Source organism: Mytilus trossulus, chromosome 11 (assembly GCF_036588685.1).
Source record: "Mytilus trossulus isolate FHL-02 chromosome 11, PNRI_Mtr1.1.1.hap1, whole genome shotgun sequence".
In the NCBI taxonomy this organism is placed as follows: domain Eukaryota; kingdom Metazoa; phylum Mollusca; class Bivalvia; order Mytilida; family Mytilidae; genus Mytilus; species Mytilus trossulus.
The window spans coordinates 18,432,599-18,450,854 of record NC_086383.1 but is presented as its reverse complement, the minus strand read 5'-3'; the positions used below and the strand labels follow the sequence as shown (position 1 = coordinate 18,450,854).

At 33.0% G+C, this 18,256-nt stretch overlaps 1 protein-coding gene across 1 annotated transcript in view; it reads right to left on the bottom strand.

Annotated features, from left to right (window-relative positions):
• Positions 1-13,001, bottom strand: part of LOC134690812 (uncharacterized) — a 110,924-nt gene extending 97,923 nt beyond the window's left edge. Inside the window, exons 1-2 of the mRNA XM_063550896.1 lie at positions 9,404-13,001; positions 3,106-3,186 (exon numbers count right to left, since the gene is read on the bottom strand). Coding sequence (XP_063406966.1) covers positions 3,106-3,186; positions 9,404-12,676 — 3,354 coding nt within the window. The 5' untranslated portion in view covers positions 12,677-13,001. The remainder of the gene's footprint in view (positions 1-3,105; positions 3,187-9,403) is intronic.
• Between the last annotated feature and the right edge of the window lie 5,255 nt (positions 13,002-18,256).

The following is an 18,256-nucleotide window of genomic DNA, read 5'->3' as shown; positions in this document are numbered from 1 at the left end:
GTTTTTGCTTAAAACTATTGCATGATTTGTACACAGTTGCCTCAAAATTATAACAAGAGGCACATAGAAGCCCGAATTCCTCTCTATGCAAATCATCCCTGAAGTGTCCAAACAATACTAATAAAAATATTAATAAAAATAGATTATACGTGTGACTTCGGTTCTACACATTGATTATTAAATAAAATTTCAAATTAAGAGCGGTAAATTTTAGGCAATGTCCACCAAAATGAAAGATTGCCCCCACAGTGTTGTTTAAAATCAGATTGTAAGCAACAAAGATCATTTATAGAGGACTATATCTACAGCATTACAATCAGGGTTGGATAAAACTGGACATATAGTTTCAGAAAAATGATGTTCAATAGTTTTTAACTTGGACAGATGATGTTCTAGTATACCAACATGCCTGCAAATCAACAGAACTATAAAACCAGTTATAGCGGTCCTTCAATAACCAGCCCTAGAGTTTTAAAACAAATTGCAAAGTTGTTTAGGAAGAAAAGATTTTTGACAATCGATGGATCATAGTTAGACTGTGCCTGGTACTTTGTTTTTATATCCACCCCTCCCTTTGTCCATTTGTAGACCTTCCATTCAGAAATCGATTATAAAAATTAAAATTGTGTTTCCATACGGTTTAAGGGACGACATAAAAATTTTAATGAAGGATAAAAAAAAAACTGAATTTCTATAGTTTTTTCACTGACCCCCTACCCCCCTTTCAACGGATTTTGGGGAAAATTGATTGACCAATAAAGATATATGTAAAATCGATGTCAATTTATACAAAACTTGACCCCCCCCCCCCCCCTCACACCCTAAACTATTTGAATTAAGTTTTTTATCCTTCATTGATTTTTTGATGTCGTCCCTAATGGGAACTTTGTGCCGTCACTTCCACAATATATATCCCCTAATCCACATTGAATTCATCCACATTAGATTCGTCCACATTGGATTCATATAATATAGAATAATTGTCAAAAAGTGAAGAATGAATGAATTGAATAAAACAATAATTTAAAAAATGTGAAATAGGCAAATCATGAATAATAACGAATAATGGGATACTATAATATACAGAATAGAGAAATATGGGGAAAATAAATGAGGAATAAGGGAAAATGACATGAAAATATAAGAACAAAGAAATTAAGACCTCTTTCCATCATCCAGACCCTCTTAAACAACGACATGTTGTAGAGTTCTTCTAATGATCAATATTTAAAGTTTTGTAACGTTTTCCCTGGAAGTTTCAGAGGATAACATTAATTTTTAAGAATTTGGACAAAGGTCAAACTTTTTATTCGGAACAGAACAAAACGAGGAACAAATGATTTCCTGCACATCATTGCAAGTTTGGGTATAATTTGGATACGTAGATTTAGAGAACATTTAAACGCAACCCGTTTGTGAAAGGCAAGCAACTTCAAATTAATCATAAAGAAACATAGCGCTATATATATGGACCAGATCAACTTAGAACGGGTAGGATCTAAACATATTCTGAAAATCTTACTAAGAACGGGTAGGATCTAAACATATTCTGAAAATCTCGCGCTTACTTTGCATTTTGTGTAATTTCGTCAGATATATTTTGTATTGATCCTTTATTTGGGTATACCAGGAAGAATTTTACTGAATAATGTTGTGGTTTTTGAATCCTTTTAATGGGTGTTATCAAAGCCCTTAACCCCTAAATGATAATAACGTCAAGTCATTGATTTAATATCCATTGTTAACGTTTTGATGTACGCTTTTGAAAACATTACCCAGAATGCATACATTTTTAAAAGGGTGAATTTTCAGCTGTAACGTACATAAAAATATACATTTATGAAGATTCGCTTCATGCCTCTGCAAAATAGTTGCAACAAGCTAAAGTTAAAATGCATATTTTATTAAGCCATGCACCTTAAGAGCATTCCATAAAGAAAACCAGGCATGCAAATCGTTCCGAGCAAGAACACAAGCCATAATGCTTTTTAAGGAAAAAACAAGACTTAGCAAAAAACTATTTTATTTTTTTAAAAATTCTGAACGCGAGTTTTGAGCATCACATATAAATTATCAGTCGGTCTGTAAACTCATGCTACTTTTTGTTAGTTGCGAAAAATTTGCTAGTTTAAATTAACCGTTGCACATTTCTTTTCTTCTATTAAATGGAAATAAAACACGAGCTGATTTTTCTCAAATGTAAAAACTGATATGTAATTCGAAGAAATGAAATGTGTTCTTAAATGCTTTAAAATTCGAAAGTTTTGTTTCGTCGGAACGATTGACACACACACTGCTGCTGGCTTTCTTCTTGGAGCGCCCTCTATGATGATGGCTGAGATGTCACATGATAGCACATGAGATGTAGGGATGTGTTCAACCGTCGAAATGTCAAAACTGCAAGCAAAAAATATATAAATATTCTAGTAGCTTTTATTGAAAGATAAATTGGGTATTTTGTTTTAAACAACAAAGAAAAAATAACCCCGACAAATCTTCATTTTTTTCATTTATTTATTTAATCATCCATTTACTTTATTATTTATTTTAACGTTGTAAATGGTGTATTTTCTACAAATTAGAATAAAAAAAAACAGAACAAAATAACCAGAAAAGACGACTAAATATATATATATGAAATTGGAATATGACAATTGTCTAAAATGACTCCATAAAACAATAATGTTCGTGGAAAACGGTTTACAAAAAAAAATCATGCAATTTTCAACACTAGCTTACAGAGTACTAGCTCTACATTATATCGCTTCGTCAGCACTTTTTGTTAACTTAAGATTATATCTATCACTGGCTAGCATGAACTGTTGGAAATAGAGGGTCGGGATGGGATTTACAATATAGAATATAAGGCTAAAAGTGCAGAATAATGTGCAAAAATAAAAGAAGAGAGAAATATATATGTCCGATTAGAGGAGAGAGCATTATGGGCGGCTAGAAAATAAAGATAGAGAAAAAATGGGCTGCTAGAAAATAGAGAATGATAATTTTTTTTTTAAATGGTATAAAAGAAAGGGAATAAAAAAAACTGAGGACCCCCCCCCTTTTCCTCTCCGTCCTACTTCGGACCATAATAGTAAAAGTACTCACCCGACGATCCTTAATATCATCCTGAGACACAGGTGTACCGGGGGTGGATTTTTCTGATATCTTTTTTCTCAGTTCTGCTGTCTGCAACATACAAAAAAAAGGTCATGTAAGATTTTTATTCTTGAAAATAATATATATAATATAATCTTCATTGCAAAAATTACACCCATAAGGGTCAAGCAATACAATCAAACAATAATGTTATACAATACAATGCATTACAATGAAATAAAATGCAATACAATAAAATACAATGTAATAAAATGCAATACATTGTAATTCAATGCAATACAATGAAATTACATTGTAATAATACAATGCAATACAATGTAATTCAATGCAATACAATGAAATACAATGTAATACAATGTAATACAATGTAATACAATGCAATACACAATTAATTTGACACATGGGAAATACGTTATTTTTCATTATTCTTTTATAATTACTTTTTTTTAATTTCATTTGAGGCCGTGACTTATAGGTCCATTGGACCGGGTGTATAAATATTTATCATATTATATTGTATGTTTATAATTTGTACATATTTAAACATGTCACAATAATAAACTATTTCCTTACTTACTTACTTACTTCCTTACTTACTTACATATTATAGCATCGACAACAACAAAAGTTTCAAAACTACTGATGATCCCTAACTATTACCTCATTGGCTTTCGAATATTATTTTAGCGTTCTTGTCTATAGTTATGACCATGCATGGTTGAAACAACAATTGAGAGCCGTGGTGTAGAGGTTAGTGCATCGGACTACTAACATAAAAGTTCCTGGTTCGATTCCCGTTCGGGATGAACATTTCAGGAACTCAATTTTCGGCTCTCCCTTGACACTATTTGCGAGTATGGTCTTAAGGAAACGATGATAGTCCGTCGGAAGGGGATGATAAATGGCTGACCCGTGTTAAGAGAGAGCCATATCTCTTGCACGTTAAAGACACCGTAGATTTCGAAAAAGAGTAGGATAATGCCGCTACAAGGCAGCACTCGCACCCGCAAAGTGAAAAGGGATTAATATAAGTTGCAAAACTTGTTTCCCAATCCACTATAAATAAATATGTTTAAACTAAACAATATTGCTTCAATGCTTGGTGGGCTTCGGCTGTTTTCTGCTATTTGGTCGGGTTGTTAAATCTTTGACGCATTCCCCATTTCCATTCACTATTTTATTAAATGATATTACCATGATTCCATTAAATGAGGGAAAAGATCAAATAAAATAAATGGACATCACCTTTAAAAAAAGTAAAACAACAAAAAGACAAACATCAACCCAAAAAAACACCACACAACAATCTAACGGTCAAGCAATTTAGAGCCCGTAAAAGTGGGCGTGGCAGTGATCTTTCGGGATTCTAAGTAAAACTTCGACAGCTCATCGGTGTCACACATTTATGCCATATCCAAGCACCTAAAAGTGCGCCAAATATTTATCTATCCAGACAATGTATCTATAACGACACATAACATTTATTCTGCGAGTATAATTATAATAGACACAAAACATATGGAATCTATATACACATTGTTTTCCTATCATTCTTTGTTGATTACACACACTAACTAATCACCCCACGTCTGATGCCAAGTAAATTGTAAATCCTATCTATTCTTTTCATTAACAATTGTGTTTCCTTGGAGAACAATAAATGAGAAGTATAAATAATGTGTTTTGTACTATTGAGAAGTGTACAGTAAGTTAGTGAGTCGACTAACAGAAAAGGAGGCATAGGTACTTTTATTTCAATTTTGTAAATTTAAGGAGTGCATCCCTTCAGACCCCCACCTCCCTTTTTTCAAAAAAAAAAGTTAATATGTTTTCTAATAAATTTTAATAGATTTTCAACAGACAAGGTTCTTTATCAAAATATTTGGTTTCACTTATGCACAGTGTATGAGTATGAAGTATGAAAGATTGGGGGAGGTAGTTCATACACTCAAATCAAAGAATGTGTTCGTAGATTGTAGATGTTTTTGTGTTCTGTTGAATTGTCCTTTTTAAAATTGTTATACGATGATGATGACTGATGTACCCATATTCTGACTATTTTATTTATTGTGTCTGTTTATTTAACGCATCAATGTAAATATAACGGAATTTGATGAGACTGTTATGAAAGTGAGAGGGTTAGCCATATAGACCCAGGTTTAATCCACCATTTTGTACATTTGGAAATGCCAGTACTAAGTCAGGAATATGACAGTTCTTGTCAATTCGTTTTTGATGCGTTTTGTTATTTAATTTTGCCATGTGATTATGGACTTTCTGAATTGATTTTCTACTAAGTTCAGTATTTTTGTGATTTTACTTTTTAACTCACTCTTTGTGGTGTATATATATAGATTCTTACATTGATACCAGTGGATTATCGGATTTATCCAATCGAGATAGTTAAATTATCAATTTTAAAGTTCGAGCCGCCTCGGCGAGTACTTTAAAATTTATAATTTAACTATCGAGATTGGATAAATCCGATAATCCACGAGTAACTATGTAAGAATCTGTTTCTCTAATGATTAAAAAGACATTTTCTTTTTTTTGTTTACCGAAAATCACCTTCGAGTGCCTTTCACATTGCACGAAGTTGTCAATTTCATTAACACCTGTTATCATATTTTGGTTCATCCAGTCAGCCAAAAAGGTCATGACCCTTAAAATCATCCAATGATCTTCTGAGATCACCAGCAACCACACGTTGATTAAATTTTTTTATACAATGGGTTCGAAAAGGGATAAATTTCCATAGAATTAGAGAAATATAGATTCTTACATTGATACCAGTGGATTATCGGATTTATCCAATCGAGATAGTTAAATTATCAATTTTAAAGTCCGAGCCGCCTCGGCGACTTATTAAGAAAGAAATATATAATGTCTGTTCCGGTCAAACGTTCTTTTCGAACAGGTCTCCTTTCGTCTTGTCTGATCTACTCTGTATGAGGGTCTGTATTGGGGGGGGGGGGGGTCTGTTATTCTGTAAACATTTAATTTTCATCCCTTTTTTTCTCTAATCTTTAAAAAATTAACCCCTTTTTTTCTCTAATCTTCATTATTTTGGCCCGTTATTCTGTTATCTTCATTTTTAAGGGCATTGTTCTTTAATCATTTAACCCCATCCAAACCCTCCTGTATAAGCTATAGTGGTTTAGTTTTTATAACCAGTGACCAGTAGAGAAGAAAACTGAAAAGTGAGGAAGGAGGATATTAACTTTTACTTTTTAGTATTAAGGATGGTTAATGTCCTCTTAAATTTTGATTTTAAATATTTCTATTTCTTATTTGTGTTGATAAAAGAAAAGGGGGATCAATACATAATGTAAACTGGCTCCTACGTTCACGTAAGATGGATCATCAATATCACCGAACATATCTTATACGAATGACTCCCTATTTCTATAATTTATTCCTAATTGGTTGATTGGGTGGGTTTTCTTTTTGGTTAACTTTGAGTATTGGTGAAATAGTTGTCACTGCACTTTTGCTAACGTTTAGTCGATCCACTGATTTCAACAATAATCACTGAGCTGTGGGGAAGTTATATCAGAGACAGGTTAGGGGAGGGTTGTGCAACCGCTAACATGGTTAAACCCGCATAATCACTAGGCTGTAGGGAAGTTATATCAGAGACAGGTTAGGGAAGGGTTGTGCAACCGCTAACATGGTTAAACCCGCCACATTCTGTAATTGTCTGTCCCAAGTCAAGAGCCTGTAGTTCGTTATTCGCTGGATGTCGTTTACTGGTATTTGTTTCTAATTTATTATTTTTAAACATAAATCATGCCGTTTATTTTCTCGTTTGACTTGTTTTCCATTTATCACAGCTGAGTTTGCGTTTTGGGCTTTGCTCATTGTCCAAGGCTGTACGCGGTGACCTATATATAGTTGTTGATTTCAGTGTCAGTGTTGCCTCTTGTGGAGAGATGTCTCATTAGCAAACATACCACATCTTCTTTTTTATGAGGCCCCTCATGGGGGGGGGGGGGGGGGTCCTAGTAATCACATAATCACCATTTTTTTGCCAATATAATCACATAATCATTAAATATTTGCTTATCTTTAGTAATCAAATAATCATAAACTAAAAATACAGTCCTAGGTAATCAAATAATCATGAAATATTTGGCTTAATAATCAAATAATCATTAAAAAAACGGCCAAGTAATCACATAATCAAAAACCCCATGAGGGCCCTTTTTTATATACTAAATGGTTAAAAGGGAATACCTCAATATCATCAGTTTGTATCTTAGATATTATATTTGTAGAATGCTATAAATAGATAAACAAGAACATCTTGTTTCAAAATTATGCATCAATTGATGTACGATATATATTCGCCAGATGTGATTTCTAATTATTCATCCAGAAAATATATATATTGATAATGGATAAATTTTGCACGTGGTGTATATGCAGACGTTGAGATAATTCACGTGCATATTGACAGGCGCGTGAGTGCATTACTGTTATTATCTGTATATCACGTTATAAAACATAGGGAGGGTCTCGATTTTACGATTACCCCCCGAGTTGTTTGATATAGCACAACTTGAAGATAAATTTTGATATATTTGAATGGTACATGGAATTAATTAAGACTGGGTTGTTCAGTTTTATTTTAAGACAAGCCACTTAAATTTTGAATGGGGTGCTTGTTTGATTGAAGTACAGATTCTTACAGCCAACTTCGTTGAGATATAGAGGGTATGGATGAGGATCTAAATGGGGTCATTTATTTTTTATTTTATATAATTATTCCATATGTTCACTTGTCTTTTATTGGTTTATTAAAATTGTTTGCCTCCTATTTTCTCTATTTTTTATTTTGTTTGTTTTTTTATTCTGCACTTTCTGTCCATTAATCTCTGTTCTGTACTATACATATCATCATGAATTGCAAAGAAAAAAATGTATATGTATGACTTTACTTGGGAATTTAATGTATAAATCAAAAATCTTCATACATGTTGTAATAAAAAATAATTATTTTTTTTACAGTATCTATTCAGAAAATTGCACTCAGATGTTTTATTTTGCATTACTAAATTTTTAAAGATTTTTTTTCGATACAAAAATCAAAATTTGTCTTAATGATCTGTGTTAGGTGATTTTCGCATTGGCCATTACATTATATTTTCTTCTTACAAAAATATATATAATAGCGAAAAAACCCTTCCCACCAAACATGTAACCAAGGAAACAAAATTTCCCTGATGAACCCCATCTTCAGATTTAAGAAAAACTGTTATTTTAAAAAGAAAACGAATTTGAACACTTGTTGAATGTTTATGATAGATGAGAATAGATAATCGAGGAATTTTTCACTATCTCTCCAAGATATTTCGGTATACGATGAAGCTGATATTGTTGTTCTTATATTCATTCAACAAAATTAAATTTCCTATGGTATTCGATTTATGACAAAAGTTGAGAGAAAATGAATTACTAAAGTATCATTTATATTTGCTAATTAGTGGCGAATCCAGAACTTTTCATACAGGGGAGGGGGCGCTCACTGACCTGAGGGGGGCCGCTCAAGTCATGCTTCAGTGATTCCCTATATTATCAACAAATTTTTTTCACCGAAAGGGAGGATGCATGGTTGTAAGGCTTTGGTGCATGGTAACTCGCCCTGTTGGGTACCAATATTCCAGTGTAGGGGGTAGGGGTGCAGAAAACTTGCAATACAAACAAAATAATTTACCTCAGTATTTCAAATCTTCAAAATTAATTTAATTAATGAAACTTAGCAAACGAACAACTTAAAATTAACTATTAGCACTTTTTTGTTGTTGTTGAAAACATACGTGCTTTTTTTATATTTCTTGTTTGAGGTGACTCTTCATTGTGTAGTTTTGTGTAAGACATTTACCCCCCCCCCCCTTTTTTTTCTCTCTTCAAATTATTGTTGGCGGTCTACATATGGAGTAACATTCTTTTTCTGCCTATACCGTTAGTACTGATCAAATCAAAACACACACATGCACCATTGTTCTATTGATCTATTTATCAATAAAAACAATATACGGACAACATTTTTGAAAAAACAAAACATTTATTTTAAATAAAAGCTAATTAGGGGTCAGCTGTACGAGGCACGCCTCCAGGTGCGTCCCCCCTCCCCCCACCGATGTATCATCGATAACCCTGTGCCGTTGTCTGCTCTTTGAACTGACTGTTGTCTCTTTGACACATTCACTATTCTAGGATATACGCGGGTAGGGCGAGTGGTTGAAACCCGAAAAAAAAGTCTATTGATAAAAGGAAAACTCACCTGATCCCTGAGTTTGTCAACCTCCATTTCAAGTTTGAACTGTTTTTTGTCCGACTGTTCTAGAATCTGAGTTAACTGATGGTTTTCGTCTTCAACCTTGCACTTTTTTTCTTCTAAAATGTCTAATTCGTCATGTAGTCGGACAGATACTTCCTTTGCCAGCCTCAGTTCGTCTTCGACATCTCGTATGTGAGATCTCGTATCTCCATCAGATATTTGATTTTGTAATGATTGAATTTTATCCTCGTAATTCTCTTTTTCTGCCTCATATTGATCATTCTGGCGTTCATATTTTCTCAATTTGAAACTTAAAACCCGACAGTTTTTAGCGTGCATTTCCATTTCCTTTTGAATTTCTCGGAACTCCTCTGCTTCTTGGTCACGAAAAGTGTCGTACATTTCTTCCATTTCAGATTTCAAGTCCAAAATTTCTTGTTTTAGATTTTCATTATCATCTCTTAATTCGTCCACAATATTTTCACCCTTGCCAAGCCTCTCTTTCAGGTAGTTTAATTCCTCCATATGGGCTGATTTGAGGTCCTCAGTTGTTGAAGATTTAGACTGAACTTTTTTTATTCTTTCTACCAAATTTATATTTTCGGTTTCAAATTTTGAACATTTTGATTCTAAAGACGACAAATTCTTCTGTAAAACTTTGATTTGATTTTCAACATCCTGTTTCTGTTTTATTAACCGTCCGGAATGTTTTTCGTTTTCCAATAAGCCATTTTTCAGATTTTTATTTTCCTCTTCAAGTTCAATGCATCTTTCTTCCATTTGTTTCAATTGTTTTCTCAACTTTTCAGCCTCACTGTTGAATTTTTCGTTGAAAACATTTTCAACATCATGTTTTCCTTGATGTTTTTTGGATACAGAACTATTTTCTTGGACCGACGATTTCTTATGTGACCCTGTTTTATCGTCTGCTTCTGATTTAGCAGACGATTGTAATGATGGTGTCGCCTGCTGAGATGGTGTCGATTTATTCCCACTAGTTGTTCGACCCAGGCTATTATATCTACCGTCATCAAAATCATCATCTAGCAAAAACTTGGCAGCATCTTTGATTTTGTTTATCGCATCTGTATTTAATTTCGGTAACGATTCTTTAGATGCTGTTGTCTCTCCTTCGTCCTTGACCTCATCATTGATGCCAGAGAATTCCTCCTTTTGATCCTGAGTGGGTTGGATGATGGGTGATCTACCTATCTTTCGTTGCGTATCTGGAATCTCTGATTGTTTAACGTCACTCGATTTTGATGACAAATTATGCTCTTTTTTGTCACTTGATGGTTGCATTTTGACAGTTGTTGACGTCACTGAAGATTCTTTCTCGTCTTTGTCTGTAACCAAAGTGTCTGACTTGCTACGGGAATATGCCTTTTTATCCAGAATTGTACTAGGTGTAGTTGCTGTTGTTGGTGTTTTAGACAACTTTTCGTACTTTTCCTTTCGCCAATCAGATACGGACTGTCCACTGTCTTTTCCAGACGTGTTTACACTTTCAGCCTTTTTAATGTCAAGTTTTAACTTTCCTTCTAACTTTTCATTTTTCTTATTCTCTATTTCAGATTTCGTTTCTATCCCTCCTGATTTATCATCGGGTGGTTTTGAAATTTTACCGTCCGATTTTTTTAATTCGATGTTGAATTTATTTGTTTTCTTATCCTCGATTTTATCGATTTTATTGGTTTCAAACTTTGATTTCGAACCCCATAGACTTGTTTTTTTGTCGTCAAGTTTGGATTTGGAGTCATCAGTCTTTTCTTTTGCGTCTTCTTTCTTTTTTATATCGTTTTCGGCCTTTTTTAATTCTTCAGTTTTGTCTTTCAATGTATTTTTTTGTTCAAACAAATTTGCTCTATTGTCACCGAATTTGGATTTCTCGGGTTCTTTATTTACTGCGGTTTTGTCACCAAATTTAGCTTTTTCTGGTTCTTTTACAGAAGTTGTCATTTTATTGTCCCCAAATTTCGATCTAGTATTATCTTTTAAATCACCAAATTTGGATTTCTCAATTTCTTTTGGAATGTTTTTATCACCGAATTTAGATTTTTCAGTTTCTTTCAATTTATCACTTTCTTTTAAATTTCTGTTAGCCCATGACTTTCCTTTATCTTCTTTTATGTCTTTGCTCTCTGCTTTCTTTGTACTTTCTTCCTTTTTCTCCTCAGCTTTAGGTTTTTCTTCAATTTTGTCTTTGATGCTGGATTCAGTTTTTTTAGTAACGCCAAATAGGTTGCCTGTTCCTTTAGACTCAAATTTTGATCTTATTGAATCCTTTCCACTTTCATTCTCCTTCCCCTCAATTTTCAATTTATCTTCCGATGTTTCGTCCTTCTTTGAATCATCTTGTTTTTTATTCGCCAAAGTGGAACCCCACGCATTCTTCCATTTAATTTTTGTATCCGGTTTTTCCGGGGGCTTAAATTGTTTGATTCCTGTTTTATGCTCATCGTCCCCAACCTTTTTCTCGTCCTTCTTTTCGCCACCTATCTTTTCGTCCTTAACGTCTTGTGACTTCGGTTCAAATTTTGATTTTGCTCCCCATGTTTTCGACTTTTCTTCATTTACAGTTTTCGTCTTTTCAATTTCTTTCTTTTCGGAATCGGTTTTATTTTCTTTTTCGTTACTTTTCTGCTCGAATTTTGATTTACTTCCCCATAGTTTAGTCTTATCATTATCTGGTTTTGATTCTGGTTTGTCGAATGTTTTTGTGTCAACTTTGCCGTCTTTGACGCCAGTTGTTTTGTCGTTTGGTTTCTTGTCTATTTCGAACTTTCCCTTTAGTTTATTAGTAACTGAATTTAGATCTTTATCGTCCTGCTTTTCTGCTGCTTTTGTGCTTGTTTCAGTTTTTCCTTTCTCAGAAAGTGCACTTCCGGTAATCTTTTTATTAAATTTGTCGGCAATTGAAGACGTTTTAAGATCATGTTTTTGTGGAGTTTTATCACTTTCAGAATTTGGTTTATCAGTAGAAGGTTTATTCGATTTGTTCTTATCGTCTTTTGCTAATTTATCTTTCAAAATTTTATCAAATTTCTTGTCTGTAGTTTCATTGTCTTCGGCTTTCTTTAATAAATTTTTCTCAGTATCTAACTTTTCGTGACCCGTTTCTTTCTCGCCGTCTGTCGAATGTTCATCTGAAGAATGGAAACAATTTTTACAAAATTTCTTCCGCCAGGCTTGAGGTTCAAATTTTAAACATACAGCACATATAACTTCTGGCTCTTTAGATCCTTCCCGTGAACGTGCAAGATCTTCGGTACTCATATTGTAGATAAATAAAGTCACTCACCTCGGTTTCGATCTAATAATTAGTATAGTTCCAATTTAATATCCCCGGTATAACCCTTGTCTTTAATTTCCTATACAATATGGCGGCTAATTAATACAAACTTTACATGTGAAATCATATATAAATAGTTCCATCATTAGTATCTAGATATTTCCCCCTGCAGTACTGTACAGTCAGACATTTGTCTTCCACGTCATCAGTTTTCGCGTACTGCATAAGCCATATTCGGCCCGCAGGTGACGTTCCTTGCCAACTATCTCATTTCTCATTTCATGTTCATCAACTACACTCATAGAGGTGCGCAATGGGAGCTTCCGCAATTACCTTACACACAGATTAGCAATTACACGGAACAATTGCGCAATTCTGACAAAAGGAATTTTTAAGACAATATGCATATCATAAAAACGTCAAGTCTGCTTCAGACGAAGATAAAATACCGCAATCAGCTAGTTAAATAATACACATGGATATTTTTTATTTCGGTAAAAGTGAGTTCATCGTCGTTTAATCACTTAACAGTAACCGTTGATTTGTGATTGAAAAACAATCTTAATTCAGTATATATTTTTGTAGCTATGATAAGGTTAATCGTTAGTTTTCCGCATGCAGCCAGTGTAGATGTGAGATTGCCATCAATGAATAAAACAATAGATTAGGCGATGATAACTATATTAACATGATTAAAGAGCAACGAACCAATTTTATATTGAAACATTTCACTTTTGCTAATCTGAAAAGAATTTTGAAATAAACATTTTACTTTGATAGTTGTGATATTATCATGTAAAAAAAACCCACATGAAATACAGACTATTGGTGCCTTGGATTAAAATGACATTCCTTCGACGACAAAGATCAATAATTTGTTGTAAAAACAGTTCTATTTACAGTACGTATACAAATAGCAAATTGTAAATCATGTGATTATATCAGCATTTCTGTTTGTATATTTTTTTGGCAAGTTGATCCTCTATATAATTATATTTGTATTTTTCTCACAATCCAAATAACAAAGGAATAGAGAAAACTATATGTATATGTATAATTTAATACAATTACATTTATAAAATGTTTGCCACCGGACGTTAAGCAACCAACAATCAATCATAAATAAATAATGTACGAAAGTAGAAAGAGGCATTTTCAATTGATCACCGAGAAAAATTCGCTTTGTTAATATTGATCTTTTCAATTAGTTTACACAGCTCATTCGGTTCTAAATATGTTTTTAAATTCATCAAAACTTCCACGTGCTGTGTCTATTTCTACAATGTAAAACATTGCTGACTACAGTTACTAAAAACTGAACAATAAGAAATGTAATGGTATTCATTACCAAAAGCATCTAAATTGCAAAATACCGTAAAATCTTTCTGTTTTCTCTTTCTAAGTTTTGTCATTTTAATTTCAATTTTAATTTGAAATTTCATTTTTCAGAGTTCAAAATTCAAATAACAAAGCATTGACAACAGTTTGTCATCCGAAAGTGACTGGGGAATATAAATATGGTCACTTTGTCCTCTTCTGAACGGCAGCAGGGGAGGATCCAGCCATTTTAAAAAAGCGGGGGGTGGCGTCCAAACCCAGGACAAAAGGGGGGGGCAACTATATGTCACCATTCAAATGCATTGATCGTCCAAAAAAAGGGGTTCCAACCCCCCTGGATCCGCCACTTGGCAGTGATACACTTGCCAAAGTGTGGCGTCCGTCTGTCTGTGCTCTTTGCACGTTAAGAACCCTTGCAACAACTCTTTGAGGGGTCCTTATGTGGCCTGTGTAAGGCAAAATTTCTGTCCCTATCAAATATATTATCATTTTCCAGTGGCAGTCTAAATTTCGCGACCAATCATCCCTGATGGCCTTAATTACATGACCAACCTATTGTATTTGTAACGGTTTGTCGTCCTGAACAATACAACATGCAACACGCATAAAATATTTGCAACTGGACGTTAAGCATCAAACAATTTTTCATTCAATCTAAAATATTTCTCAAAACTCCAATTTATCCTTGAATAAATGGTAACTAAGTCAATTCCCTTTAAACGGATCTAATGAAGTGTGTTAAATGGTTACATTTAATAAATTGAGAATGTAAATCGCAAATGTGTCAAAGAGACAACCCATTCAAATAGCAGAAAACAACCGAAGGCCACCAATGGGTCTTTAATACAGCGAGAGAAAAAAACAACAGCATGTTTTGTTCACAAAAAAAGATGTTTTTCAAACAAATTACAAGCCACATGGTTCTAAAATTGATTTAGTGAATCATACAATATATGTACCACATTGGGCAGTTGCTAACTGTTGTATATATCCAAAATAAAAGGCAATGAATCAAACTAAGTGAAGGTTGTATTTTAAAGAGCTATCATACCACATCTTCTTTTTATAGTACCCATATTGCTTATATGGTGACAGGTCAATATATCTTTGGAGTTTTAGTATGACGTCCATTTTCTCTGAACTAGTATACATATTTGTTAAGGGGTCATTCGCTCCCGGGTGCGGGATTTTCTTGCCGTATCGAAGACCTATTGCTGGACTTCGGCTGTTCTCTGCTCTTTGGTCGGATGGTTATCTCTTTGACACCATCCTTTTTTCCATTATCAATTTTATCTTAGAAACAGACCTTACCACGAAATATTCATGTTGACAAAATGACCATGAAAATGATGTAACGGTTACATGATTTAAGCTAGCCAGACAGGTACACCTAACAATAACTTCATACTAGTACATCAAATATAGCTGACTGGTTGCGTATGGTATCAATCCTTATGAAAACCTATCCTTGTCAATTACTGCTCCATGGAATGATTAGAGGTAATGTAAACCGTAACTAACGGACATGTTGACCTTGTAAGAATCTCACATACTAAAATAAAAAGATCCAACTGACCCCGCCAGGCGAACATACCGTATACAGTGATATTATAATGACCCCTCCAAGTATTCTCACTCATAATAAGTCAAAAATCTAAATGACCAAATATTATACTTCGGTGAACCATTAAATTAGTTCAAGGTTGACTGGCAAATGACAGACAGAAACATCATGACAAAAGGCATCTTTATATATAAGATAGGAAGTAAAAAGGTCTTCTTCCATTCGAAATGTTAATTTTTAATTTATAAATTGTTTACGTCGTCGCCTAGAACAGCAATATTAAGTCTCGCTATGAGACAATTGTCGCAGGCGGTAAAAAAACCACCAAAATGGGGGAGGGGAGGGTATATAGGACGAATTCCATCTCGGTCATGTTGACTTTATTATATATGTAATTTGGGGGATTATTTTTGATATTTATAGTTTCTCTCTACCTAAGACTAAATTCAAAGCACTGTGGGTGCTGTTATGACAAGCCGTCTTGGAATTTATTCCCTATTCATCAATATTAAAAATCATTTATTAATATTAAAAAAAAAAATTTATTTATATTAAAATATCATTTATTATATTAAAAAATCACACACAAAATAAATTTGTAATATTACAAAATTAATTTTAATATTTGTAAATCGAATTTTCAATATTTAAATTTCTGTCATTTTTTAATATTAAAAAATCATTTGTTAATATTAAAAAATCATTTGTTAATATTAAAAAATCATTTGTTAATATTAAAAAATCATTTGTTAATATTAAAAAATCATTTGTTAATATTAAAAAATCATTTGTTAATATTAAAAAATCATTTTTGAATATTAATTATTTATTAAATTTTTTAAATATAAATAAATGATTTTTTTTTAAAATCACATGAAACGCTGATTTTTTTTTATATATATAACATATTATGCCGATTTGAAAATTTTAAACTCAACATCAGTATTACCGAAGCGTTGATGATGATTATTGGACATGTCAGTCCAAATATTTTTTTTCTTTTCTAATTATTAAAGACTGCATTTTTAACAACTAAATTTTGAAAATGTACTGTTTTAAAAACAATTCATCGGATATTAACTTCCTTTATTTACTATATTATTTTGATAATAAACAAGAGTGCACACACTGAAAATGTTTCGCCTTCTTTATTAATCATTGATATTATGTTGATAGTCCTAAATATAAAGCTTTATCAAAACTGTCACATAAACTTAACATTAACCAATATAACTTAACGTTGACCAATGAACCATGAAAATGAGGTCAAGGTCAGGTGAACCATGCAAGACAGACATGTACAGCTAACAATTCTTCCATACAACAAATATAGTAGACCTATTGCTTATAGTTAATAAAAACAAACCAAAACACAAAAAGTCAACACTGAGCAATGAACCATGAAAGTGAGGTCAAGGTCAAATAAAACCTGCGATACTGACATATAGATCATAAAATACTTCCATACACCAAATATAGTTGATTTATGGCATACAGTATTATAGATCAAAACGTCAGATCTCAAAAACTTTACTTTGACCACTGAACCATGAAAATGAGGTCAAGGTCAGATGACATCGGCCCGCTAGACATGTACACCTTACAATTATTCCATACAACAATTATAGTAGACCTATTGCATAAAGTATGAGAAAAGCAGACCAAAACACAAAAATCTAACTATAACCACTGAACCATGAAAATGAGGTCAAGGTCAGATGACACCTGCCAGTTGGACATGTACACCTTACAGTCCTTCCATACACCGAATATACTAGACCTATTTCTTATAGTATCTCAGATATTGACTTCACCACCAAAACTTAACCTTTTTCACTGATCCATGAAATGAGGTCGAGGTCAGGTAAAAACTGTCTGACGGGCACGAGGACCTTGCAAGGTATGCAAATACTAAATATAGTAATCCTATTACTTATAATAAGAGAGAATTTAACAAAACAAAAAATCTGAACTTTTTTTCAAGTGGTCACTGAACCATGAAAATGAGGTCAAGGATATGGACATGTGACTGACGGAAACTTCGCAACATGAGGCATCTGTATACAAAGTATGAAGCATCCAGGTCTTCCCCCTTCTAAAATATAAAGCTTTAAAGAAGTAAGCTAACGCCGCCGCCGCCGCTGGATCACTATCCCTATGTCGAGCTTTCTGCAACAAAAATTGCAGGCTCAACAAAAATCAACAGGAATATTTAATATTAGATATTCACATTTTAATATTAAAAAAAATACGACCATTTATCAATAAGTGATTTTTTAATATTTATGAATAGGATCTATTTTTTAATATTAAATCTATTTTTTTATTGTAGTAAATCGAATTCATAATATTAAAAATGTAATGTTTAACACAAGAAAATAAAACCTATTTATTAATATTAAAAAATGACTATATTTTAATATTAAAAAAAATCTTATAAAAGTATAATAACTGATCAAAAATACTTTTTAATATGTATCAAACTAGATGCTCCGCAGAGCGCAGCTTTATACGACCGTAGAGGTTGAACCCTGAACGGTTGGGCAAGTATGGACACAACTTTCAAGCTGGATTCAGCTCTAAATTTGGATTGTGATTAAATAGTTGACACAGCATAGGTTTCTGACACAGAATGACTGTCTAATGAACTTAAAAATTTTGT